A 26,626-nucleotide genomic window follows, 5' to 3' on the forward strand; every position below is an offset into this window, starting at 1 on the left:
CCAAAAGGGTGTTGGTGATAAAAATATTTACTAAAATGGGTGATTTCAAAAATATTTGCTAAAATGAGTATTTTTTCACCTCCAAATCTCATCCACCACAATTCTCATTCTTTAAAAATTTTTTAAAAAAAAACTATAAACTCCATGCTTAATCAAATTCGCGCAATTTCAATCCTCATCAGTTCACCTTCAAATTTATTCACACGCCGGGGACTATTGTCCTCACAATTTTTGTTTCCATGAATATTTATAATAAATCTTAAAGTTTTATGTTTCGAAGTTTTCTTATTTATTTAAAGCTATTTGATCTTTATCTTGATATGATCGGTCATGAATACGACTTTCTTATCTATATTCTCAGTTGCATAATCTGTGATTTGGGAGTTTTCTTCTTCAAAATCATATGATTTGTGTTTTCCAATAATATGATTTGGTTGTTGACAGCAATGTATGTATCAAAACATTTGATTAAGGGTGTTTGATTAAGCATCAAAACATGAGATGTTGGTGTATTTTTTTTCAGCTTCTATAGATTATGATTCTGTGTTTCAAAGTCGAAACGCATCCTTGAAAAGAAAATGCCCGAACTTACAACCGAGAAATCAAACACTGAACCTTTATGAAATCGAAATCGACGTTTGAACCTGTGTGAAACCGAAACCTAAATATGCAACACTAAAAATCTAAGGCACCAAACAGAATCTTTATCAAATATTATATAACATAATCAATCAGAGTAAACAAAACCGAAACCGAAACCGAAACCGAAACATATTTTCCCGTAAGTAGTTTGTTCAGTTAATTCGGTTATTTGCTCACCCAATAGAATTCCTTATATTAATAACCTCCTCCTCATTGATGAAGAAACCGTTGCAAGCACCGAAACCCCAAACTCTCAACACAAAACCTCTCAAACTCATTCGAATCAGACCCACCCTGTTCCACACAAACTTCACGTTCAATCCCCGCAATAACATCATCCCAATCTCTCAAATACGCCTCCCAATTCCCCTCCTGTGTTTCGCATATGCCGTCTAAGATCTCCTGCAACCCAACGATCCGACGGCTGACGTTCCTCCTGAACTCCCGCACCGTCGGATCAAACCCAGGAACTGAGTCGAGGGTAAATAGTAATTTCATTAAGGCCTCGTTGATCTTGATTCTCTCTTTGTTGTTGGCTCGAACTGTGTCGACTGTTTCCTGTTGTTGGATTAATTGTTGGAGTTTATCGGCTTGGTAGTTGACGGTTTTGATCTTGTTGGTTAGGTTTCGGATTCTGTGGGATCGGTAGGCTGATTGGATTTTGGTAGCGGCGGTGGATTGGCGGTTGGAGGGGTGGAAAGTAATGGGGATTTCGGTGGACGTGGGTTTAGGAGAATTGGTGGTGGTGGTGGATGAGGAGGATGAGTAGGATCGAGTTGTGCGAGATGACTTCATTGTGAGAAGAGAGAGTTAGTGATGAGTGAGTAGAACTGCATCCATGTTCTGTCGGTCGGTGGTAATTATCCGTTGAGTTTGGTGGCCTAATTCAATATAAGCAAAAGTTATTTTATTTTTATTTCAAATTTGGATTCCTGATAGACTAGCCGGGCATGTTTGGCTAAGCTTTTTGAAACAACTTATTGATTTATCATCTTTTTGAAAAAGTCGATATGGAGTGACTTATTACTTATTGACTTTTTCCCATCACATACACCCTTATTAACAAACACCATTTTGGAGCTTATGACTTTTGAAAAAAGTAAATAAGTTAATAAGTTATTTGACTTATTTCAAAAAGCTTAGCCGAACATGCCCTTAGAGTGTAATCGTGTTACCAGCGAAATCATTCGATCATATCCATCCACGCTAGGCAATAATGTTTGTAAAGCAATTTATAGGAGAAAACTCAATACATATGGGAAAAAACCTAACCTAATGGTCTCTAAGCCTTATCACCATTGATTTATAATTTATAGTTAGGGGTGTTATCGGGTTTGGGGTATTTGGGTCGGGTTGCTGATAGCCGAAGGGTGTTTGGTTATCGGGTTTGGTCTGAATGTATATGATGTATGAACAACGAGTAGTTATTGATGTGTATAATTCGTTGGTGTTAATAGCATCCAACATAAAATTGGTTGATTTGCGTTTAGTATAAACGGGTTGTTGCATCGGAGGATGGAGAAGGTTGACTCCTTCAACTGTTTGTTTTTATAACATAAAATAAACTGTTTTTTATATTTTATGTCATAATCTAAAAGATAAAAGAGATGCGGACTCTAGTTTTATAGTTTAAAATTTGAACGTAATTATTTTATACATAGTTTTGCTTGTTATGTTATAAAACTGCTATTATTTTTGTATTAATATAGATAGAGGTAATGATGGTTATTTTGAAATCCATAGAAATGCCTTTATAGTTAATTAGGTTATACCCGTGAGTTACCTGAGATTTATTTGAAAAAAAAAAAATACCACTCAAAACGAGTCGAGCTTAAATGAGCTCAAGCCTAAAAATAAACATGTTTAGTAAATGAGCCCGAGTTTCATCAATCAAGCTTGAGCCGGCTCGCGAGCCTAAACAAGCCCATTATTTATATGATTTTAAATAATATATTAAATATATATTTGAATAATAACTATTATTGTTTACAAAATTATGAAAAAACTAATAAATAGTAATAATTATAATTAAGAAAATTAATTAATAAATAATAAATAAGGCGAGACAAGTTTGAGCTTGAAAAACTATCCACGAGCCAAGCTCGAGCTCAAACTTTCATAAGTTAAAAAAACGAGCTTGAACCTGATCGAGTTTGTGCTAAAGTTTGATATGTACAATTAATAAAGAAAGTTTATTATCTTTTTTTCTAATCATCATTTCTTTACAAGAGCTTTTTAACATGTGGAATAACCAACTCTTAGCTACGTATTCTTCCGCGCGTTGCGCGGGAATTCAGTCGGTATCAGTTCAGCTCATAACGTTATTAATACGGTATCTACACTCGGTATGTAACAAAAAAAGAAAACCGGAAAACAAAATCTTAATATGCCGAAAAAGGGGTCGAAATTTCATCCCAAAATAAGCCATAACATGCATTAACTCAAATTGTAACGTCTGCTTTATGAATTCAACTTGTAATGTCTGCTTCATGATTGGTAAAAATCGTTCTTGACTTCAACTTGTACTGCCTCCATGACTTGTAAATATCGTTCTAAATGAATACTAAAAACAGTCACAAGTCAGATGCCCAAGTTGAGTAAATATAGTATTATGTAATGAGTCATGTAAAATATGTTATCACATAATTTACTTTTATTTCATAATGACCAATTAAAAGTTAAAGTGTAATTATGAACTTTTTAGTGTATTTTTAGGAATACAGATGTAAAATCTTGCCTAAACATACTTAAATAACTTATAAATAAACATATTTTTGGTTTTCTTGTAAAATCTTGCATAAACATACTTAAATAACTTATAAATAAACATATTTTTGGTTCTCTTGTATCAATACAATTAATAAATGTATTTTTATGAATAATTTTGTTTTTTAAATCAAACCGTAGAATTATTTAAATACATTTAATACAATGATTTTTCCAAGATTTTGAGACCTTTAATGCTTTGTAGCAGCATCATCATCCTCTGCTATCTTCATATGAAAAACACCATTACTACTCACCACCTACACTTTTGATACTTTCTGCAAATTAAAAATCACCATCATCAACTTCGTATCTGAAGATCAAAAACCAGAAATCAAAAACTCAAAATTGTTTGGTACTTTATTTCTTAAAAAAAGTACATAAAGATAAAACCCACACAATCGTCACTTTCTCTCTCTCTCCCTCTACAAATCAACACCTGTTCTTCGTAGTAGCTTTCTAAGCAATTTACGGCGGTTGTTTTGGTTCACCGGTAATGTCTTTCATCATTACCACTATTCTCTTCCGCAAAGATAGTACCTAATGCATAGCAAGTTGTATTTTAGGAAGCAACCAACAGCTGAAATAAAGTCTATGGTTCGTAAAAAATCAACAAATGAAGGTGGTACATAAAGAAATCCACCCACGCCGGCTGCAACCACCGCAACATCATTAGCCGTCCTGCAGACCACCGCTATTACTGTTCAATTGTTCATCACCGAAACCAGGAGGAGTACATGGCCGACTCCTCTTCTAGCTTCCTTTCACTCTACTCTACTCTATCTTCTCTATCTCTCTCTTCTGTGTTATCTCCTTCTGTCCATTTATTTTAACTACAACATCTGGCATCCTCTCTCTGTTTCAACCACAATAGCTGGCACCTGAGGAAAGGAAATTCCTAAAGTGCCCCTTGACACTGTAGATAACAATCGACGCAAAATGTTATTATGTATAATTAACCACTTTATGTTAATGCGAGTAGTAAATAACATCTTACATCTCGATAGAATCTTCTACCACATGCATTCCATGTTAATTAGCTAACTACTTTTCTAAAGGTAGACAATAAAGGGGATTAAAGAGTTATCTTGATGGTGCTTGATGTGTTTTTCTAATTCAGCATCACATCATGTTGATGTGTAATTTTAAATCAGCATTGTAATATTAATTTTTAAATGAGAGACGATACTAGTATGATTGAGAAGAATTTACAAAAGTAATATGTGATCGCTACGATGGATATTATCTGGTAGTTCCGTTGATGGCACGATGATACTTCAGTGGTGCGTCAGTGATCCAAATTTGCCGTTAAAAAAATGTGATCACTACACCAGAGTATATACAGATAGAAGATTGATACTCTTCTACATTTAGATGGAAGATTTGTAGACGTTATCTCTATTGATATATAAAGTAAATTAGTTGATAATCACCTGAGCCATTATAAATTCTTGTTTTTATATGATGATATCTCTTCTACTACTAACATTTTCCGTCTTACAACTTACTCTAAATAGCGATTAAGCATCAAATATTTTAGTAAACAAGGCGAGAAAGTTAAAAATAACATTCACCCCACCTATAAATACTTATAATTGATAGAAGAATAAATCGTTATTAATTAGGTTGGTGACCATTAGCAAAAACAAAACTTTTAGATTTGGTGTTATAATGTTCAAGTATCATAGATAAGAGAATTAATAAATTCACCATTCTAATTCTAACAATAGAGGAAAGGAACATCTACTATTCTATTTTTAGATAAAAAAAAATTATATAAGGATCAAGTTAAAACCAAGGAGTCAAAGATAAGGATTTTATATGATGACAATACTACTATTCATAAGTTATTTCTTACACAGGTGAAGTTATATTAAGACAGTGTGTACTGGGACGGTATGCCTCCACATAACGTCAAATTACACCGGTGAATTTATATTAAGATAGTGTGTAGTGGGGCGGTATGTCCCCATATAGCGCCGGAAAGCGCCCCAAAACACCGCCACGAAGGGCGGTATGGCCAAAAAATTTTGAATGGCGCGATGTGGATAGTGGCGTTATTTGAATGGTTTTGTTTATTTTTTCAGTTGTAAAACGGTCATTTATATAAAAAAAATCAATTATTTTCAAACTTTTCTTTAAATAATACCCCTTTTCCTATATTTTTAAATCCACACACACTCAAACACTCTTTCTCTCTACCATTTTTTCAGAAATCCTTAATTATTTTATACAATGCATCCATTCAACCGTGGCTTCATTCCTCCCCGATCAAGTGCGGACCCAAACCAAAGTGATAATCCTACTCGTCCTGTGTCGCCGGTTCCCACTCGACCCAACCCTTTCGGCTCCGGTTTTCTCGATTACAATCAACAAAATCCCGGGTTCATGAATCTTTTGAACCAACCGCTATCATGGGACCTGAATCTCTACGGGTGGAACCCGAATCAAAACACCGATGGAATGGGGTCGTCTCAAGCGTTCGGGTCGGCTCAAGCTTTCGGCTCCCCACTACACGAACCCGATATTGTTCCGGAAACACAACCCGAAGTAGCGGAGACGCAAAAAGGAAAAGGAAAACGGCCACATAAAAAGAAAGCGGAAACCACCACCCGAGCGAAAAAAAAATGTGATATCGTGGGAGTCCGATGAGGAGTATGCGTGAACCCGCGCTTGGATCGATGTGTCGGAGGACCCGGTTATAGGTATATTTTTTAAATTTCTTTATTTTTTTCTGTTTTTTCCGTTTTTTCAGTTTTTTTTTCTGTTTTTTGCAGTTTTTTTATTTATTTTCTGTTTTTATTTATTTTCAGTTTTTTTAATTAATTTTCTGTTTTTATTTATTTTCAGTTTTTTTAATTTATTTTCTGTTTTTATTTTTTTAAATTTTAGACTAACATTATATCTTTTTTTAGCAAAAAATCAAAGTAAAACCGTTTTTGGGCCCAAATACGAGATCTTTTTTTCGATCTCATGGGTAAAGGAGACGAATACCGCCCACCGGACTCTATATCGGGCAAGTGGACCGATATAAATAAAAAATGCACGAACTTTCAAACTGTGTACCAACGCACTTTTGCCAGATGGAAAAGTGGAAGCAAAGACGAAGACATTACGCAAGCGGCATTGGTCGAGTATACGGATGCTAATGGCCATTTCCCGTATCTAAGGTGTTGGCAAATCCTTCGCCATAGCCCCAAATGGGCCAACATCTCTACTCCGAGTGATCGGTCGGGAAATAAACGGCCGTCAAAGAGGTTCAAAACAAACGAGTCGGGTGAACCCGAAACGCCAACCTCCGACGCTCGAAACACCGAGGGGAATGAGGATATTCCGGATGACAAGCCGGTGGAAGAGCTACGAAGACCGCCCGGAAGAAGTAGGCGGGCGAAAAAACCCCGAGTCGTCGTCAATGTCTATGGGAACGGATATGAGTAACGCATTTTCGGAGATAAACAAGCGACTTCAAGACATACACGAACTCGGTACTAAACGTATGGAGGAGAACCGCGAAGTAACGGAGATTATGCGGGATAGACAATGGGCTCACGACTTTGAGTTCTACTCGAAACCGCACGACCACTTAACGGGAAAAGCTTTGAAAATGGCGTTGGCACAAAAGGAGCGAATTGAAAAAAAAATATAACCTTTGATTGTGTAATTTTTTTTTTATTCTAGTTTAATGTTTTTTTTATTCTAGTTTAATGTTTTTTTTTTATTTTATTGTGTACTCTTTTTTTATTTAATGAAATGAATTTTAATTTTAAAAAATATAGAAATTAATTAAAAAATGAAATTAAAATAATTAGTAATGATGACAAAGGGGTTTTATGACTACGACCTCAACTTGCATAACGCCCCATAAAACTCCGTAGTGATATGGTATGACACATGTCGCATAACGCCCCCAAAGGGCCTTATGACTACGAATTACGTAATAAATGTACTTTTTAGAAAAGCAACTGAGTAATATGTGACTGATAAATGAAAAAAATATTAAATGGAAGAAAATACGAGAATTTTCGTGTTCACCCTTGTGCCATCACAACTATAGGATAATCTAGAAAAATTTTGAAAAAACCGTAGTCATGACCACTAAAGAATAAAGGCATCTTTTTATTCATTTTAGTCAAACTAACTCATATGTTATGATCTTAACTTTAATTTTCATCTTTCTTCAGTCAAACTAAATCATATGTTATAATCTTAACTTTAATTTAAATATAATAGAAATAGCATCCTGAAAAGTGAAAATATTTTTTTCTAAAGAAAAAAAAGAACTCGATCATTTAAACCAAGTTCTTTTTAAACAAAGTTACCGATATTGAGAAGGGAATGTTACATGAATGCTAACTTATGACAATTAAAGAAAAATTTTAACTATTTCCATAAGAAAATAAGTTTGAAAATGTGTCAAAACAACAGCCAAACTTTGTCAAGATTTTACTAGAGTGGCACTGCTACAGAATAGGGTTTTTGCTACCGCATTTTCAGTCGCAAAACTGTGGCAAAAGCCTTTTTGCTACCGTTCCGCCACCACATTTTTCGGTAAAAAAATACACGTAACCACTGTTTTGCTACCGCTTTTTGTCACTATTTTGCCACCGCTTCCATTTGTTTACCACCGTTTTGCTACCGCTTTTGTCACCATTTACTGCGACCTTTTTGTCACCATTTATTTATTTATTTATTATACTTACTACTTTATATCGATTTATACCTACTAGAAGAACTTAAAGATGTAACCTAGTATGAAATTTGAAAATCATAACATATATCCGATGTTCCTCGTAATAAAACATTCAATCGAAACATCAAGTATCCCAAATTAAAACGTCTAGATCAAAACATCAAATATCCCAAATTAAAACATCTAGATCAAAACATCAAATATGTTGGAACTGCACTTTTGTAATGAATCACACAAATCAAAACCAATCACTCCATATTTCTTCTTTTGATCTAGAATAATCTGAAAATTCATTATTCGATTCGATGCAAAACAAAAGTTAAAAATTAATTGTTCATTCAGTTGAGATTTATAAGAGTGTAAGTTACTAAACTTACATGACACATTTTATTGTTTAGCTAGTTCACAAAGCTTATGAATTGGCAGTCTAGTAACAACTTTTTTTATACATATGATTTAACAATTTAAAACGAGTGTTAATTGTACCAAGTACACACTGATTTCAATTTCATTTAATATAGTTTAATAATTTTAACAAATGATAAGAAAATATTTATTTTAAATTGTTAACAAAAGAATTGTCATTTGCAATACTTAAATAACTCGTATAACTTATCAAAATGGTACTTATACATATAATTCTCCAAATGTAATCAAAATGATACTTATACATATAATTATCCAAATATAACTATAAGTTAAAGTTAAAATAATACTTATTGAAATCTATAATACCATTATCAAAACGTTGAATTTATTTATTTGTAACGAAATGTCATATTTATTTATATTGGTTGTATTTAAGTATATGCGTATAATATCTAGGAATAATGGATTTTAATAACTATAATTATTGTCCGTTGGCCGGCAACAGTCCCAACTTTAAAATTCTCACTGGCGGTCCCATCTTTTCACATATTAGTCTTCAATGAACCCTAACTAACAGAACCCTAACGCCGTTAGTCTCCAGTTGCCGGAAAAACGTTTTCAGGCGGAAAAAGGCTCCTAAAGGTCCAATCTATGGTTACAAACAGGTTTGGGATGATAAAACTTTGAGTTTTCCGGCTAAAAAGTTGAGTTTTCCGACCAAAAAGAAGTTTTCCGGCGACCTTAATAATTGGGACTTTTTACTAGAAAAGATTCCTAAAGGTGCGTAATAAGGTTACAAAGAGGTTTGAAACGAAAAGGTTGAGTTTTCCGGTCAAAATGGAGTTTTCCGGCCAAAAACGTTTTTCCGGCGACTAACGGCGTTAGCGTTCTATTAGTCAGTGTCCATTGAAGGCCAATATGTGAAAAGATGGGACCGCCAGTGGGAATTTTTGAAGTTGGGACCGTTGTCGGCCAATGGACAATAGTTAGAATTATTAAAATCCATTATTGCTAATATTTATGAAAAAGAACTGGACTTAAGTTATAACCATTATGAAAAAGAACTGGACTTAAGTTATAACCATTATGAAAAAGAACTGGACTGGACTACTTAAGTTATAACCATGTGGGCCAGAGATGTCTTGGGCTAGTGAGACACTGAGACCTGCCTGTGCAGGCCCAATAACTTGATCCGAAATATACATCTACAAATGACATGTATACTGTATACAGTCATTAAGGTTTGGAAATAAGTTTGGTTACATTAAATGCTTAAATAGTTAAATTGGGTGTTCATGGTTCAGTTTCAAATCATGAAATTGTTTAAATTAATTATTAGTTTGGTTTACGGTTGGTTATTTTCTTTAATTTTTGGTTGGTCGGTTTCAAAATTTCAAACCGTAACAAACGGTTTGGCTTACTTTTTATACCAAAAACCGAACGTATAAAACCAGACCGGACCGTAAGTATTAATAATATGTTTTAATTTTTTTAGATACATTATAGTAGTATATATGAATTTAATTATTTATGTTTTATATTAAGCTTGGTTAAAATAAATCTACAACAAACGGGCTTAGACCATGCGTACTGGGCGTTTTTGCCCAGTTTTTTTTTTTTTTTTTTTTTTTTTTGCACAAACACGCCAAAACATGTCGGGTCACCACCCCCTGGGCGTGTTTGGCTGATTTTTTTGTTTTCGGCTGATTTAAACCACGCTCAGCCCTTCATTTTGTGTCCAATCAGATTCATTTTCATTTTTGTAAAACCAATCAGATTTTTTTGATTTTTTTATTTAATTTTATTACAAACATAATGCCCTACAATGCCCACATCCCCACTACACCCATTTTAGAAAACGTGTAAGTCCCTTAGTCCATTTCATACGATTATCATATAAATTTCGATTATAATAGTGTATTTAAGATTAAACATACACTTAAAAATGCGAGTTTGTTAAAACATTTTAATAACTAAAACATTTCAACATTTTGTAATTTTATTCGCCGTTTAAAATGTGACGACGAAACTTTTCGTGGAAGCTTGAATCTTGATCGTGTTCGGTTCTTCGTTGAGCTTGATCGTCATCCGATACTCCAATTATTACATACATATCATAAATCATGATGTACGTTAGTTATATGAAATCTATAACTAATCTAGCTAAGCCCGAAAGCTCAATACGATGACCAGGTAACTCGTATGGGTTATGGCAACTAATAACCTAGATAAGTAGATAACTTGTCTGGGTTATGGCAACTGATAACCCAGATGACCAAATAACTTGTCTGGGTCATGGCAACTGATAACCCAGATTACCAAATAACTTGTCTGCGTTATGACAACTGATAACCCATATATATATTTAACACGAAAACGGACATAACTTTCTCGTTTTTGATTCGTTTTGCGTCACGTTTCTTGCTACATGACCGTAATTTAATTCTCCATCATATGGAGTTAACATCCGACATCCTAATTAACAAAATTTTAGACTTTTAAGCCTTCGGCTTAAAATGTAATTATGAACTTTTGACCCGTTCGTGTATTAATCAAACAAACATGTTTGTTTGATCTCAATTTCTCATAAACTTTAGAGTAAACTGCCATTTTGGTCCCTGTGGTTTGGCCAGTTTTGCCACTTTAGTCCAAATCTCAAACTTATACATCTGGGTCCCTGTGGCTTGCATTTTGTTGCCATTTTAGTCCAAAAGTGAAATTTGACCAGATTACCCACTATTGACCCTGCTATTTTGTCTTCACCCTCAGGGGCATTTTGGGCATTTTAGGTTTATTATAACTCAAATTAATAAATAATAATGCCATTGCCAGAACAACAACAATAATGCACTGCCAGAACAACATCAACAAGCACCGCCACCTCCTCCCCCTTCTCACCACCACCCCCACCACCGGATCTGCAGCGCCACCACCACCACTCTGCCGCCACAAGCACCGCCACCTCCTCCCCCTTCTCACCACTGCGACCATCACCACCCTCTCCCCACCCCTGTGTCAACTCCATACCTCTGCCACCACCGACCCCCGCCACGACCACCTACTACTACCCAACCTCAACCACCACCACAGTTATCAAATTCCAATTCATTCAAAATCAACTTCATTATGTGTAACGTCTTAAGAAAAGAATCAAATATATACAACTCAATCAATTAACAAAAACTCTAATAATAGCTTCTTCCCTACTACAACTTCCACCACACACCGTCCAACCACACTGTTAAAATCACCCCTGCAACCACCACCATTGCACCTCCGAACAGCTTGTCAATCAACACAGCGAAGAAATCCCCATGTGCCCCCCCCCTCAATTTCACCTGCTTCAATCTAGGGTTTCAACCAGGACACCCCAGGATTTCCCTTTCAGAAAATGGACCTAATTCCGATTCAGGAGGATGTGAAGGTGGAGGAGGTGGAGGTGAGGGTGTCGGGGGTGGTAGTGGTGATGGTGGAGGCGGTGAGGGCGACAGTGGTGGTGGTGGATCTTTAGTGGTGGTGGTGATTGATGGAGGTGATTCAAATCCGATTCAGGAGGAGGTGAAGGTGGAGGAGGTGAGGGTGTCGGGGGTGGCGGCGGTGATGGTGGAGGCGGTGAGGTGAGGGCGACGGTGGTGGTGGTGATTGATGGAGGTGATTCACAAGAACAGTAAATCCGATTCCGAGGGAGGTGAAGGTGGAGGAGGTGAGGGTGTCGGGGTGGCGGCGGTGATGGTGGAGGCGGTGAGGTGAGGGTAACGGTGGTGGTGGTGGTGATTGTTTGAGAAGATGATCTTCAGTGATGGTGGGGTGGGGTTTGATCTTCAGTGATGGTGGGGTAGGGTTTATATATTAATGGGGTTAATTAATATTAGGTTATAATAAACCTAAAATACCCAAAATGCCCCTGAGGGTGAAGACAAAATAGCAGGGTCAAAAGTGGGTAATCTGGTCAAATTTCACTTTTGGACTAAAATGGCAACAAAATGCAAACCACAGGGACCCAGATGTAATAAGTTTAAGATTTGGACTAAAGTGGCAAAACTGGCCAAACCACAGGGACCTAAATGGCAGTTTACTCTAAACTTTATAAAGTCAATGTTATCTATCGTACTAGATTCAAATCCCGAGTTTATATACATTCTTTAACCCGTTTTTACTTAAATGCTTATTTTGACCCGTTAATGGATTTTACGCATATTCTATACATGAATCGCTTTCATTCCTTTCTAGCATTTTATTACCACATTTCTTATCAAAAAAATCTTCCTACACAACTATAGTTGTGTCGGATTGAATGTGAAAATTTATAAATTTCGAGTTTTACTCCTCGGATCATTATTTTACGGCAAAGATTCTTATAGAGTCAATTGACCAAAGATTTACATCCTTTACTTTTAATACTTATTCTAAGTATTTATTTAATCATAAAACTCGTTTCCAAACAACCTTTAAAGGTCGTTTACTCATTTTAGCTTACAAGGGCGTTTTGGTCCATTTTAGCCTTTCATTTACGATGAAGGACTTTTGAAAGCATGTTTGACCCAAAATCCCTCTTTTTAACTATGATTTTGTTTGAAAAGCCATTATGTTTCAAATCACAATGACCATCACTTGAATCATTCGGTTTACTCATTAAAGTAACCAAATGTCTATTCTTACTTTATTTAACTCTTAATGAACCTTTCATTCTAAATGAGTAGTTAACCTATTACACATACCTGGCTCAGATCGATATATTGACCCGTTTCGATATATTGCCTTAGTAGCCGCTAAGTAATAGCGATGTAAATATCCATTTGATATTTATTCCTATAATCATACAACTCGACAAACCATTAGTCGATATTGTCAAAGGGTGATATTTTCACCTTTTGACCCGTTTGGTCTAAATGACCATGTATCTTTGCGAGATGGATTTATTATCATCTCATCTACATGACTCGCTAAGGTTCACACTGTGCGGTCCTTTTTCGTATAATTCATTTCTTTATTCTTTTGACCCCTTTATGTCTTACGTCATAAAGTGTCCTTCAAAAACTAACAGTTATCATCAACGAGTGACCGAATTACCGTTTTACCCTTATTATTTGTATTGGTCTACCTTATAAGGTAATCATTCAAAACTCGATATTTATTAGTCATTACATGACTATATAATCATATTAGCTTTTTTTAACCTTTCAACATGGTTTAATATCATTGTCTTTTGTTCCGAACCGCATATGTCGTGTCGGAACATTCTAATTCAAAGATGACTTTTATTATTCATATCCAATAAAACCAAAAGGTATTTAATAAAAGGTGTAAGCTTTGACTTACCTAGCATCCAGATTATGCTTTTCCTTCATTTTTGGTTCGTCTGACCCGCTTCCTTCCTAAGCTTTCACCTAGCTTGTCAAGCGTCAAACTATCATTGTAAGTTGTAAGATGGTTAGGCTAGTCATAGTCATTCACGACTATTTCATCCTACGATCTATATGTCGAAATTATCATTCGATCATATAAAAGGTCATTTGGACTTTAAAAGGTCAAACTGTCTATTGACAAAAGTAATTACACGATGTAGCTTAATTACTTGATTTATTACTTTGCTACTATACAGTTATCATCAACGAGTGACCGAATTACCGTTTTACCCTTATTATTTGTATTGGTCTACCTTATAAGGTAATCATTCAAAACTCGATATTTATTAGTCATTACATGACTATATAATCATATTAGCTTTTTTTAACCTTTCAACATGGTTTAATATCATTGTCTTTTGTTCCGAACCGCATATGTCGTGTCGGAACATTCTAATTCAAAGATGACTTTTATTATTCATATCCAATAAAACCAAAAGGTATTTAATAAAAGGTGTAAGCTTTGACTTACCTAGCATCCAGATTATGCTTTTCCTTCATTTTTGGTTCGTCTGACCCGCTTCCTTCCTAAGCTTTCACCTAGCTTGTCAAGCGTCAAACTATCATTGTAAGTTGTAAGATGGTTAGGCTAGTCATAGTCATTCACGACTATTTCATCCTACGATCTATATGTCGAAATTATCATTCGATCATATAAAAGGTCATTTTGACTTTAAAAGGTCAAACTGTCTATTGACAAAAGTAATTACACAATGTAGCTTAATCACTTGATTTATTACTTTGCTACTATACGGTAAGCATCCTTCTTATGCTACCGTTGTAATTACTTATGAAATCAAGTTGATTATATTATAATCAACTTCATTTGATTAACACATGATGATATCAAACATCATTTTGATCATAATATATCATCATTTTCATTTTATCATACAAACCCATTTCCTAGCAAGTATGATCAGATATGATGATTCTAATCATGATTATATCCTCAATTTCATCATATGATTAATACCCACTTATGCTAGTGTGGTAAATCATCAAATCATTCCAATTATAGCAACATATGTATAATTTTCACTTAGGGTTTTGTTCCTAAGCTAAAATACATCACTAATTCAGTCATAGCTTCAACAATTCATTCATAATTCGCGATTATGATGATTATTCAATTTTCACAACTTCACAAATCATCAAAATTTGGCATACCTATGATCCCCTAGCTTGGGTGATCATTAATTCACATTCAGTTGTGAATTTGAGCTTCGTTTAAGCCTTCAATTTGATGATTTTTAATGAGATTAGGGTTTTGGCTCCTGGGGAACCTCCGGGGTTCGAACAGAACATTCTCAAACACACTCTATATGTGTTTTAGTTTTGTTTAGCCTATTTTATATTACAACTTTCAAGTTATCCAAATGTGGCCCCTCATGTTTGGTTAGTTTATTAAGTAGGCTACAACCCACTTAATTCCAATATCATTCCCACTAATTAACTAGGTTAAATATTCCTAGTTAACTTAGTGGGTTCAGGTAAATTTATGACTTAGTTTATTTTAAGTCCCGTTAGCTCGGGCCTTCTATAAACTTAATTTCTTAAAAGCCTTTATACAACTTTTATTTAATATTAGGTTTATATATTTAAAATCCTAATATTCACCGGGTTACTTTTACCACTAACGGTACTTTACCCGTCTTTTAATATTAACGTGGTTTGATTACCAAACCCGTTTTCGGGGTGTTACAAGTCTACCCTCCTTAATGAGGTTTCGTCCTCGAAACCTTTATTGCATAGTTCATTGAGTTTAAACTCAATGCACTTGATTTCGATATCAATTGAGCATTGCTCATATTTTAACCAATTGTTATCATTACCATAAAAATATGGTAATATCTTTTTGGTTACTAAGCATATATGCATTTCATACGAAATAATGCAGCTCGATCTAGTTATTTCCACTTGTTTAGTTAATTCAGCGAAGTCCATCGCTTTTATACTTTCGGACTCTTCATGAATTCGTTATTTTAACCTATTTAAAGGTCTTTAGTGAAATCTTTCACTTTTAACAAACAAACTCTTTTGTTTGAATTGACTTCCCGACACTTCACTTGGGTTGTATCATGATCCCTCAAAATAGTTTATTAGTATTTTCTGTTATTAAGGTCTCATGGGCCTTTGTCGTTTACTTGATCGAGTCGCCAATTTGGCCACTTGATCATGTAAATTTATTGATTTTGTTTATTCCACGCTATTATCATAATAAATAGCGTATTATCGAAATTCTCAATTTAAATTTCGACCTTAACCGGTCTCACTAACTAGACTTATTAGTCCAGTTACCTTATACCCATCGCTTGGGCTATAATGTGATTAAACTTCACATTACTTTTCTTGACCGTGATCATGTCACGTCACGTCTTGTTTAAGTTTATTTCAACCTTTCATTATCGAAAATATTTCTTTTCGAATGTATCGTCTTGCGCTTATCGGTGTCAAGACCTGTATCTTTTAATATTTACTATTTCAATTCCTCTCAAAATATTCATATTTGTGAAAACGTTATTTCTTACTAAAACTGAATTTTAGTCTAACGTTTTTTTAACTTATGTCATTCTTAAAATACATATTTGGTGTCAAGGCACCCTGTTTATGTTTGAAAATGATTTGGGTTCAAGTTTAAGATCCGTTAACCTTGACTGTAGTTCGTGACTACAATCATTTTCTTTCAGATAATGCTTTCGACATTATATTGTATTCAACTCGTTTGACTTGTTAATGTGAAATCCATCACTTATAAACAATTAGGGCTGTTCAAAAAACTCGCGGCTCGCAGTTCGCTCAAAAAAAGTTCGAAAAAAGCTCGGCTCGAAAAAAGCTCGGCTCGAAATTGGCTCGATCTAAACGAGCTAAGCCCGAGCCAAGGTAGGTTCGGTTCGTGGCTCGCTCGATAGTTGGCTCGTTGGCTCGCTCGTTTGGCTCGTTATCATTATATATATATATATATATATATATATATATATTATAAAGTCTATATTAATTATTAAACATATGTTCAATAATAATATAATATAGGGCTATTTTTTTTTGAAACGTAATAATAAAAGGCTATCATGTTGCTGCCTTTTCAGTTATCAAAGAACAATAAATAAAATCAACATATAGTCCCTAGATGATATGCGGCTGCCGAGTGCCGATTAACTTCCCTTTTGCCTTTTCATCTTCAAATCTCTCTGATGCCCTATTATATATTGATCTAACTTCTAACTCATAATCATTCTTCTACGCAGGACAGGAGGCTTCGATTTTACCCTAACTGTATAATCATTCTCCTCCAATCTTCCTCTTCTCAGATTAAGGTAAATGTTTGTTGATTTATTCTTTTGTCCGTATGATGTTTGTCTAAGATTAATCTTAAATTGAGTTTCTTTTCATTTGATTTCCCCCATATAGAACTATATTGTTCAAACTTATAATCTGAACTCTACATCCTAAAAGAAGGTTTTGAATTTGTTTATCAATCTCCAACTGAGTCAGGTTTAGGCCTTTTATGATGAATTTTAGGATCAACTGATGTATGCAACTTACTGTTTTGATTTATGATTAGTGGAGTTCGACACTTTGTCCAGTTTTGATTTAGGATCAACTGATGTATGCAAATAGAGTTCCACACTGTTTTGATTTATGATTAGTGGAGTTCGAACTTACTGTTTTGATTTAGGAATTAGGATCAACTGATGTACGCAAATAGAGTTCGAACTTACTGTTTTGATTTAACAATATTCTATGCGAGTAAATAGGATTCAAGTTTCACAATATATAAAACAGTGACTAGTTATAAACTGCTGAATGTTGTAAACTGAATGTTGATTTATGTTGTAAACTGTATGCATTCGGATGAATTAGGATTACTTACTGTTTTGATAAGCATTCAGGTCAAAATTGATCAGTGTTTCAGTCTTTCATCGTGCACATGCTCCCTCTTTTGCCTTGTTTAATTACTGTTTTGATTTGATGCATTATTTTGTGTTATTATTTTGTAGGAACCAAGATGTCTTCAAACATAGAATCTGTTGTTGCTGGAGCCAATACCCCAAATGTTGATCCCGTTGAGTTAAGTGACGAAGACAATGTTAAGCTAAACGAAGAAGCAAATGATATGGTTGATGAAACTATAGACAATGAAGGAGATGGTTCAAAACGAAAGTCTTCATCTGGAGCTTGGAGCCATTTTACAACTACTGAAGTGGAGGAAGACGGGAAAATGGTTAAGAAACATGAGTGTATGCACTGCAAGAAAGAATTATTGGTTTCAATGAGTTGGCACCACCACATAGTGGTGAGGTTATTTCGGATGCAATTTTAGAGTGTCTTATTAAATGGGGCATTCAAGACAAAATTGGTACAATTACTCTAGATAATGCTTCTAGTAATGATAGGGCTGCTTCAATTTTGAAAAATACTTTTCAGGGGAAGGGAAAATTTCATTTTGAGGGGATGTTTTTTCATGTGAGGTGTTGTGCTCACATATTGAATTTGGTAGTACAAGACAGATTAGGAACAATTGATTGTTGTCTTGTGAAAATTAGAGAGGGGGTCAAGTATTTAAGGAAGTCCCCAGGTCGTGTTTTAAAGTTTGGTGAAATTGCTATAACTCTTGGTATTCAAACCCGTCGATCTTTGTGCATAGATGTAAAAACTAGATGGAACTCCACACATCGAATGCTTGAATCAGCTATGCATTACAAACTTGTCTTTCAAGGTTACGCATTGAGAGATTCTAACTTTGAATGGTCTCTCACCGATGACGAGTGGAATAGGGCTCAAAAGGTTTGCAAAGTACTTGAGGTTTTTTTGGATGCAACAAATTTGTTTTCGGGTACATCATATCCGACGACAAATTTGTTCCTTGTTGAAATTTTTAAAGTAAAAAAAGAGATAACTAGTTGTTATATCTCAAATGATGGTTTTTAGAAAAATATGAGTGAGCAGATGTTCGAAAAGTTTGAAAAATATTGGGAGGAAATTGGGGTTCTTATGGCAATTGCCTCAATTTTAGATCCACGTTTCAAGAAGGTCTCAATTTCATGGACTTTTGGGAAGTTATATCCTTCCAATGAAGTTGATGGTCGGGTTGAAGATGTGATAACTAGGTTACAGTCTCTTTATGTAAAGTACTCCACCGCATTTCACATGGCTAGGGCTTCTAAGAACAACATGATGAGCACATCATCCGGGGCCCCAGACGTTCGTGATAGACTTGAAGATGATTTTTATGCTTTTCTTAAGTCTAGACCAGTTGAAAATACACAAAAAAGTGAAGTTGAGGTGTACTTAGAGGAGCCTAATTATATAGTTTTAGAAAACAAAGAATTTGATGTGTTAAGCTGGTGGAGTTAAAATTCCAGCAAGTTTCCAGTTTTAAGCAAAATGGCTCGTAAGATTTTTAGCATTCCAATTACAACGGTTGCCTCGGAATCGGCATTTAGTGCCGGAGGACGTATACTAGATGACTACCGAAGCTCTCTCACAAAAGATATGGTCGAGCTTCTAGTTTGTGGAGGCGATTGGATAATGGCCACATCAAAACAACTATTCAAACATTACAAGTAAGTTTATATTTATATTTATCGTTCATCTTTAATTTTATAATTTTATTACTAACATTTTTATTTTATTTATGCGTAGCAATTGGCAATGGAAGAAGAAAATTTAGAAGTTCCAATCCCGACAAGTGACGATGCATTTAATTGAAGTGAACTTGGTTGTTTTCTGTTTTGGTATTATGTTTTGAACTTGGTTGTTTCCTGTTTTGGAATTATGTTTTGAACTCGGTTGTTTCCTTTTTTACTTTGGTTGTTTATGTTTTGAACTTGGTTGTAACCAGTTTTGGTATTATATTCTTGCATTACTGATACAATTTTTGAGTTATTTTTTGGTTGTAACCTGCATTTATATTATGTTCCTGTTTCAATGAGTGATTTTTTCAAGTTTCTGTTCCAGCATTAAAACTATTATCCAGGTATAAAAGTTAGTTTTTGAACATTTTTTTTAAACCGAGCTGGCTCGTCGAGCCGCGAGCTGGCTCGAACTTTTTTCGAGCCGAACTCGAGCCCTTATTTCCGGCTCGCTATAATTATCGAACCGAGCCCGAGCCGACTCGTTTAGCTTCGAGTCCGAGCCCACATTGGCTCGGCTCGGCTCGGCTCGTTTACACCCCTATAAACAATCAAACTTTATTCTTTATTCAACCCGTTCAACCTCAAAATATTTGAACATTATTATCACAAATTCCTATTTGCGAAATTTTATGGTCTTTTAGTCATAACTCATAATCCGAGTCCTTTGACTTGCAATCCGCGTTCTCGTCTCTCGGTTTACGCATGTGTTTAATTTCCTACCCATCAACCGGGTGATTTACCGAAGTCATTATTAATGCAACCATTTAGGTATGCATTAAGACTTCGTTTTGACTTATTTGGTTGTCTTAGTGATGTAGCGCGTGATACGGAAACGAAGATCAAACACGTTGATTCTACGAATATCCGTGTAGTTCTTCCCCAACCCCCAAGATTCCACCCAAAAGGCACGGAATTTGAAGTGAAAAATCAATTATTTTATAAAACTCAAAAACTATCCCCCAATACAAATTACATGAGAATTTATATAGAGTTTTTATGATCAACTCAATGGACATAAATTAAAACAAAACTTAATGAACACTAAATGTGAATTTATTTCATTACATAATTGAGTCGACACTTGATATTCCCGCATCATTCTCCCCACCTTTGGAAAAACTCGACCTCGAGTTTTGTCCCAGGCTAAAGCCACCTGGATCGAAAGGAACATCAATCCGATTCTTTTCGATTATTATCAAGGCCCGCCCAAGTAGTTCTACTTCACGGGTTATCCCATTTGACTCTGAACCTGTACCACCTGGGTCGAACGGAGCATAGGACCATTTCTTGTTCACTATTGTCTTGACCCTCTCAATTAATATAGTTCCAACTAAATAACCATATAGTCGTAAACCATAGATCTCATTGTATTTTTTTACAAAATACCCATCAAGTTTAACAACCCTTTTCTTCATTTTGATCAATATGAGGGGCATCTTTTGACGACATAGCTTCTCCAACCTCCACAATCTGGCCATCAACCAAATTTTCAAATAGAACCTCGTACCAGATTTTTACAGCATGAGAATTTTGTATACCATGGTTTTCATCATCCAAAATAATTTCCTCAAAACTATTTGTTGGAAAATTACCTTTTAAAATACAAAAGTAATTTTGAGAAGCACCAAAATCTATTGTGTTTCTTAACGCCTTCGACTTCATTGCTTTGCTCATGAAATTTTTTTGCAAGCCCCCCATGCTAACAGGTTGAGTTCCAAATGTAGCCGCTGGACCACCCGTTACCATAGTAGGACCATCACCCTTAACGCTATGACTTTTGAAACTTGATTCGTCATCACCGGCTCCCATGATCGTCGACTCTTTTTTGTGGTCATGTCTAATGGTGAGCACACTACTGGTACCACCCGAATCATCATCGCATGCCCAAGAATACCATTGCTCATCTTCGTATTCATCAAAACATGGTAGAGTGTGGTACAAGCGATAATCCCTCTCACAAGCCATTTTGAGCCAGGAATTTAGCTCTGATACCAACTGATGTATCGCGTGATACGAAAACGAAGATCAAACACGTTGATTCTACGAATATCCGTGTAGTTCTTCCCCAACCCCCAAGATTCCACCCAAAAGGCACGGAATTTGAAGTGAAAAATCAGTTATTTTATAAAACTCAAAAACTATCCCCCAATACAAATTACATGAGAATTTATATAGAGTTTTTATGATCAACTCAATGGACATAAATTAAAAAAAAACTTAATGAACACTAAATGTGGATTTATTTCATTACATAATTGAGTCGACACTTGATATTCCCGCATCACTTAGCGAAATCCATCGCTTTATTTAACCAAACCTTTATTCTTTATGTGACCATGCTTGATGGTCTTTTAAATTCTGAATGACGATTATCATCATCATTCTTTCTTTACTACGACCAAAGTCAATGACTTCGATCGTTTTTTTTTGTAATACCTTCGTTTCTATGACCCCACGAGTCTTTATCCTTTGGTTTTACATGCCCCTTTTTGTCAACCATGGCTCTTTCGTCCATTATGACTTATTTCACTAGTCACTTGGGTCATTTATTTCTACGCGCGCCATATATCGTTTTTATGGTTCCCTCGAAAACCATTTATACGAGTATGCCCATAAGATTTCTTGACCCCAAGGTTGTTTTAACTTTTTATTCTTTTCGACCTTACCACATCGGACATAACTGTGCTCATTATAATAAGCTCATGGTATCATGTGTTCACTACTTACTTGGCCAGAGTAAGCGATCAACACATGGTACATATGCCCTTATTATAATTACCACATCACGTCCCATGTAAGTAATCTCTCGATTTATTTCCATATTTATGATTTCATTTGGTAAAACTTTATTTAATTGTCAATTAACAATTATTAGTTTTACCCGTTTTATCCTTAAACATATACAATGTCCCTTGATGTGATCTTTACTATTTTCAATTGGATCTTTATTGAGAATACTTACTTGGATGATTATTTTCGCCCTAGTTTATATTTAATTAAATTCAGTTATTGTCTTATTACTCACGACTATGAATAATACGTATCTCTACTGAATTTCTCTTGGAACGTCATCCTAAATAGGAATCCTATCTAGGTTTTCTAAGTTTTATCTTGTATATGCAACTGTCATTCACTATGTATTTGTTGCATATTTTTAGTTGTACTATAAGTTTAAGACGTGTACCTTGTAGATACTTGCCCTGATAACTTTCCTTGTTGTTCGATCTCTCATTCGAGGTCGTTTCTTGATTCATATCTTTGGCGTGTATGACTTAGTTGTCATACTTCAGACTATTTCTTTACCGCATCGATAATTCCTTAAGCTCTCGTCATCTTCCAATGCGAGGTTCCTTCAACTTAAAACATTTACAAATATTAGTAACTTTGATCTTCATAAGCGCCCGTAGTATAGTACAAGGATTTCTACGACATGTGTTAACACACACAATTCGTTTAACTATATTGGTCTTTTATCGCTTTCTTTGGGGTAACGTGTTTTACACGATAACCCTATATGTTGTTTTCAACACTTTACATGCTAGACCGTTAACATACATAATAACTTACCAGATTTTGCGATCAAGCTTCGAACCGAACACCAATCTTTATCAAGAGCATAAGGTTTAAGTCCAAGCATAGTTTTTTTCCCCACCATACTTGAATCTCTTAAACCAGGGCTCTGATACCAACTTATAAGTCCCTTAGTCCATTTCATACGATTATCATATAAATTTCGATTATAATAGTGTATTTAAGATTAAACATAAACTTAAAAATGCGAGTTTGTTAAAACATTTTAATAACTAAAACATTTCAACATTTTGTAATTTCATTCGCCGTTTAAAATGTGACGACGAAACTTTTCACGGAAGCTTGAATCTTGGTCATGTTCGGTTCTTCGTTGAGCTTGATCGTCATCCGATACTCCAATTATTACCTACATATCATAAATCATGATATACGTTAGATATATGAAATCTATAACTAATCTAGCTAAGCCCGAAAGTTCAATACGATGACCAGGTAACTCCTATGGGTTATGGCAACTGATAACCTAGATGACCAAATAACTTGTCTGGGTTATGGCAACTGATAACCCAGATTACCAAATAACTGTCTGGGTTATGGCAACTGATAACCCATATATATATTTAACACGAAAACGGACATAACTTTCTCGTTTTTGATCCGTTTCGCGTCACGTTTCTTCCTACGTGACCGTAATTTAATTCTCCATCATATGGAGTTAACATCCAACATCCTAATTAACAAAATTTTAGACTTTTAAGCCTTCGGCTTAAAATGTAATTATGAACTTTTGACCCGTTCGTGTATTAATCAAACAAACATGTTTGTTTGATCTCAATTTCTCATAAACTTTATAAAGTCAATGTTATCTATCGTACTAGATTCAAATCCCGGGTTTATATACATTCTTAATGTCACACCCCAACCGATGGCGGAATCATCGGGGCATGGCACTAAGCGAAACAGATTGTCCAGAAGTTTCCATAACAATTATTATCACTGTTCAATTTATATAATACGTCCCATACCGTACCTTAAATAGCAAACAAATTATTACAGATAACATCAAGTCAAATATTCTGTTTCGACAACCCAGATTTTAAATAAAAAAATTGTTCAAATACTTCTAGAGACTCGATCTGCAAGATCTACAGACAACTATGCACTAGACGCTTATTCTAAGCTTGCCTTCCTAGCAGATAAGCATCCTAATTGCCTGTCACATACGTTAAAATAAAGTCAATACATAAAATGTAAAGGTGAGCATACAAGTTTGATAATAGAATAATAGAGTTCGAAATAGTTTACGCACAGCACGTACACAAAGGAAAACAAAGCATGTTAATTATCGACATGGATCTATCGATACCAATGACTGCGGGTTGACTACTCGAGGCAGTTCTCAATACATGATTACCACCGTAATCCATGCAAGTAATTGTCCTTAACAACCCCCGTGTGAACGGGTGCTGAGTCCAAACTATAGTACTATCGTCGTTAAGGCAGGTAGACAACATTCCACGTGTAAACATAACAACAAGCATTCATTTAGTCACGTAATACATGCGGTAACGGTTAGCGTTTGGAATGATTGAGTAGTGTGTTCGATGTGATTTCGTATAAGTAACGTATGTAACACCCAAAAGTGCTAAAAGCAAAAAGGGATCGAGTATACTCACAGCGGTTGATGGATTGAAGGGAGCGCTTGAGAGTAGGGTTAGCCTGAATAGTTAGATAGCATAACGATGAGTAACGCGTAAAACCAATACAAGTGTTGATGGGTCGAACAGCTGGGTCGATCGAACGGTAGGTTCGATCGGACGGGCTGTTCGTTCGGTTTGACAGTCCGTTCGGACAGTCTGTTCGGTCGGCCGGTGGGCTAGATCGGTTGGACTGTTCGAGTGGATTGTTTCTTCCATTGTGTAGGATATGTTTGTGTATGATGGCTTGTCCTTTTGAAGTTTTCGTTGTACTATTCGAGAACATTGAAGTGTCCTTACCTTTCTGGTAGATCGATCGAACGGGCCGTTCGATAGGCCGGCTTAACCGATCGGTTAGGTACTTAAGTAATAAGTCCTCAGCAGGATGTCACCTGATCGGACGACATGTTCGATCGGGTGGCACTCCAATACGTCGAACGAGTTGAAAATCGATTAAGTGTTGAAGCATAGTATCTCATGATCCGAAGAGTAATTCAAATCAAATCGTAGTTCGATCGAACAGCACTTCATTCAATACTAGACTTCATGAAATTGTTAAAGTGTGGGACCATGTGCTAGCCGATCGGCTGGCCTGGTCGATCGGCTGACATGTCCGATCGGTTGGGCTGTTCATTCGAACAGCCACTCCGATCGGTCAGCATCCTGACCTGGTCGGCCTGTTCGTCTAACACTTGGCTTGTCTGATTGCTTGACGTTATATCGAGGTATTTTGACAACGAGCTAAACCATGGAACCTTCGTGCTTACTTGTTTGCCCTGCTCGGACAGGAATATGTTTCAATCTTTTCCACCGTGAATATGTTTAGATCTGTGGTAGATCTTTGTTTGTTTATGTGGAAATCGGTTAGATCTAAGCTATTCTTGGTGGATTAAGGCCAAAACATGAAGTTCTTCAAGAACACCATGATGACATCATCCTAGAATGCTTGAATCTTGATGATTTCACGGTTAAAAGTTAAGATTTGAAAGATAGAAAGGTGTAGGAGTGTGTATAGATCAAGAAAGTACAAGATTTAGGATGAAATCTTACCGGGATTGAGAGAAATCTGAGGAAAGGTAAAGATCACGAGCTGGTCGGTCAGAGAGTTTCCAAAAGTGGAAAGAATGACAATGACAGGGCTATTTATAGGCTTCCCAAAGAGGAAAGGGCTGGCCGATCGGCTAGGCATCCCGATCAGACAGTCTGTCCGATCGGACGGTCTGTCCGATCGGCTGGACTGTTCGATCGGCTGAAGGCCTGATCGATCAACAGCCTGTTTCGAGTGTTCGGTGCGACGATTTCTTATATTTCGATTTCGATTGGAGATGATACGAATACGATAGAGTTTCCTATTCAAATTACTTTTAATCCCAACCACTATATCTACATACAAGCATCTATATTTCGCACTATCTTTCCACCACCATTTATCATGATTCGATATCGATTGGGTTCGATTGAGTTTCGAGTTTCGATTCGATTGATCGCCACACATAACATAAAGTAAACACGCACTGGTAACACATAAGGCACACACACACGTATAATAACCCAAAGTTGCATAATTCGAGTTTCGAGTTCGATGATGATTCGATTAGCTTGATTATTGATTGATTGACTTTATCGCATTGTTACTTCCTATTATTCACAGTTGCAAATTGTTTCGCGTCGATAAACATTCGATTACTTTGATTAATAACACTTACTCCACATAATACAACTAACAGAAACACCAACATAGAATAGACTAACTATAGTCAAAGAAGTCAATCTTGACTTTGACTTTGACATTCGGTAACACGGGGTGTTACAGCCTCCCCCTGTTTAGGGAATTTCATCCTGAAATTAGGCTGAAAGCTGTACATCACCGTGAATTACGTTGAGAAC

The 26,626-nt window shown here is 35.7% G+C and overlaps 1 protein-coding gene and 1 long non-coding RNA gene across 2 annotated transcripts; one reads left to right on the forward strand and one right to left on the reverse strand.

Moving 5' to 3' along the window:
• Window positions 1–684: 684 nt before the first annotated feature.
• LOC110916755 (BAG family molecular chaperone regulator 5, mitochondrial) lies at window positions 685–1,518 on the reverse strand. Its single transcript, XM_022161432.2, has one exon. The coding sequence runs from the start codon at window positions 1,435–1,437 to the stop codon at window positions 853–855; it is 585 nt and encodes a 194-aa protein (XP_022017124.1). The 5' UTR covers window positions 1,438–1,518; the 3' UTR covers window positions 685–852.
• A 17,889-nt stretch (window positions 1,519–19,407) lies between these two features.
• Window positions 19,408–19,771, forward strand: LOC110916187. Its single transcript, XR_002579548.2, has 2 exons — window positions 19,408–19,439; window positions 19,519–19,771. It is a non-coding gene; the product is annotated as an uncharacterized LOC110916187 (long non-coding RNA).
• The last annotated feature ends 6,855 nt before the right edge of the window (window positions 19,772–26,626 follow it).

The sequence above is a fragment of the Helianthus annuus genome, chromosome 16, assembly GCF_002127325.2.
Source record: "Helianthus annuus cultivar XRQ/B chromosome 16, HanXRQr2.0-SUNRISE, whole genome shotgun sequence".
In the NCBI taxonomy this organism is placed as follows: Eukaryota; Viridiplantae; Streptophyta; class Magnoliopsida; order Asterales; family Asteraceae; genus Helianthus; species Helianthus annuus.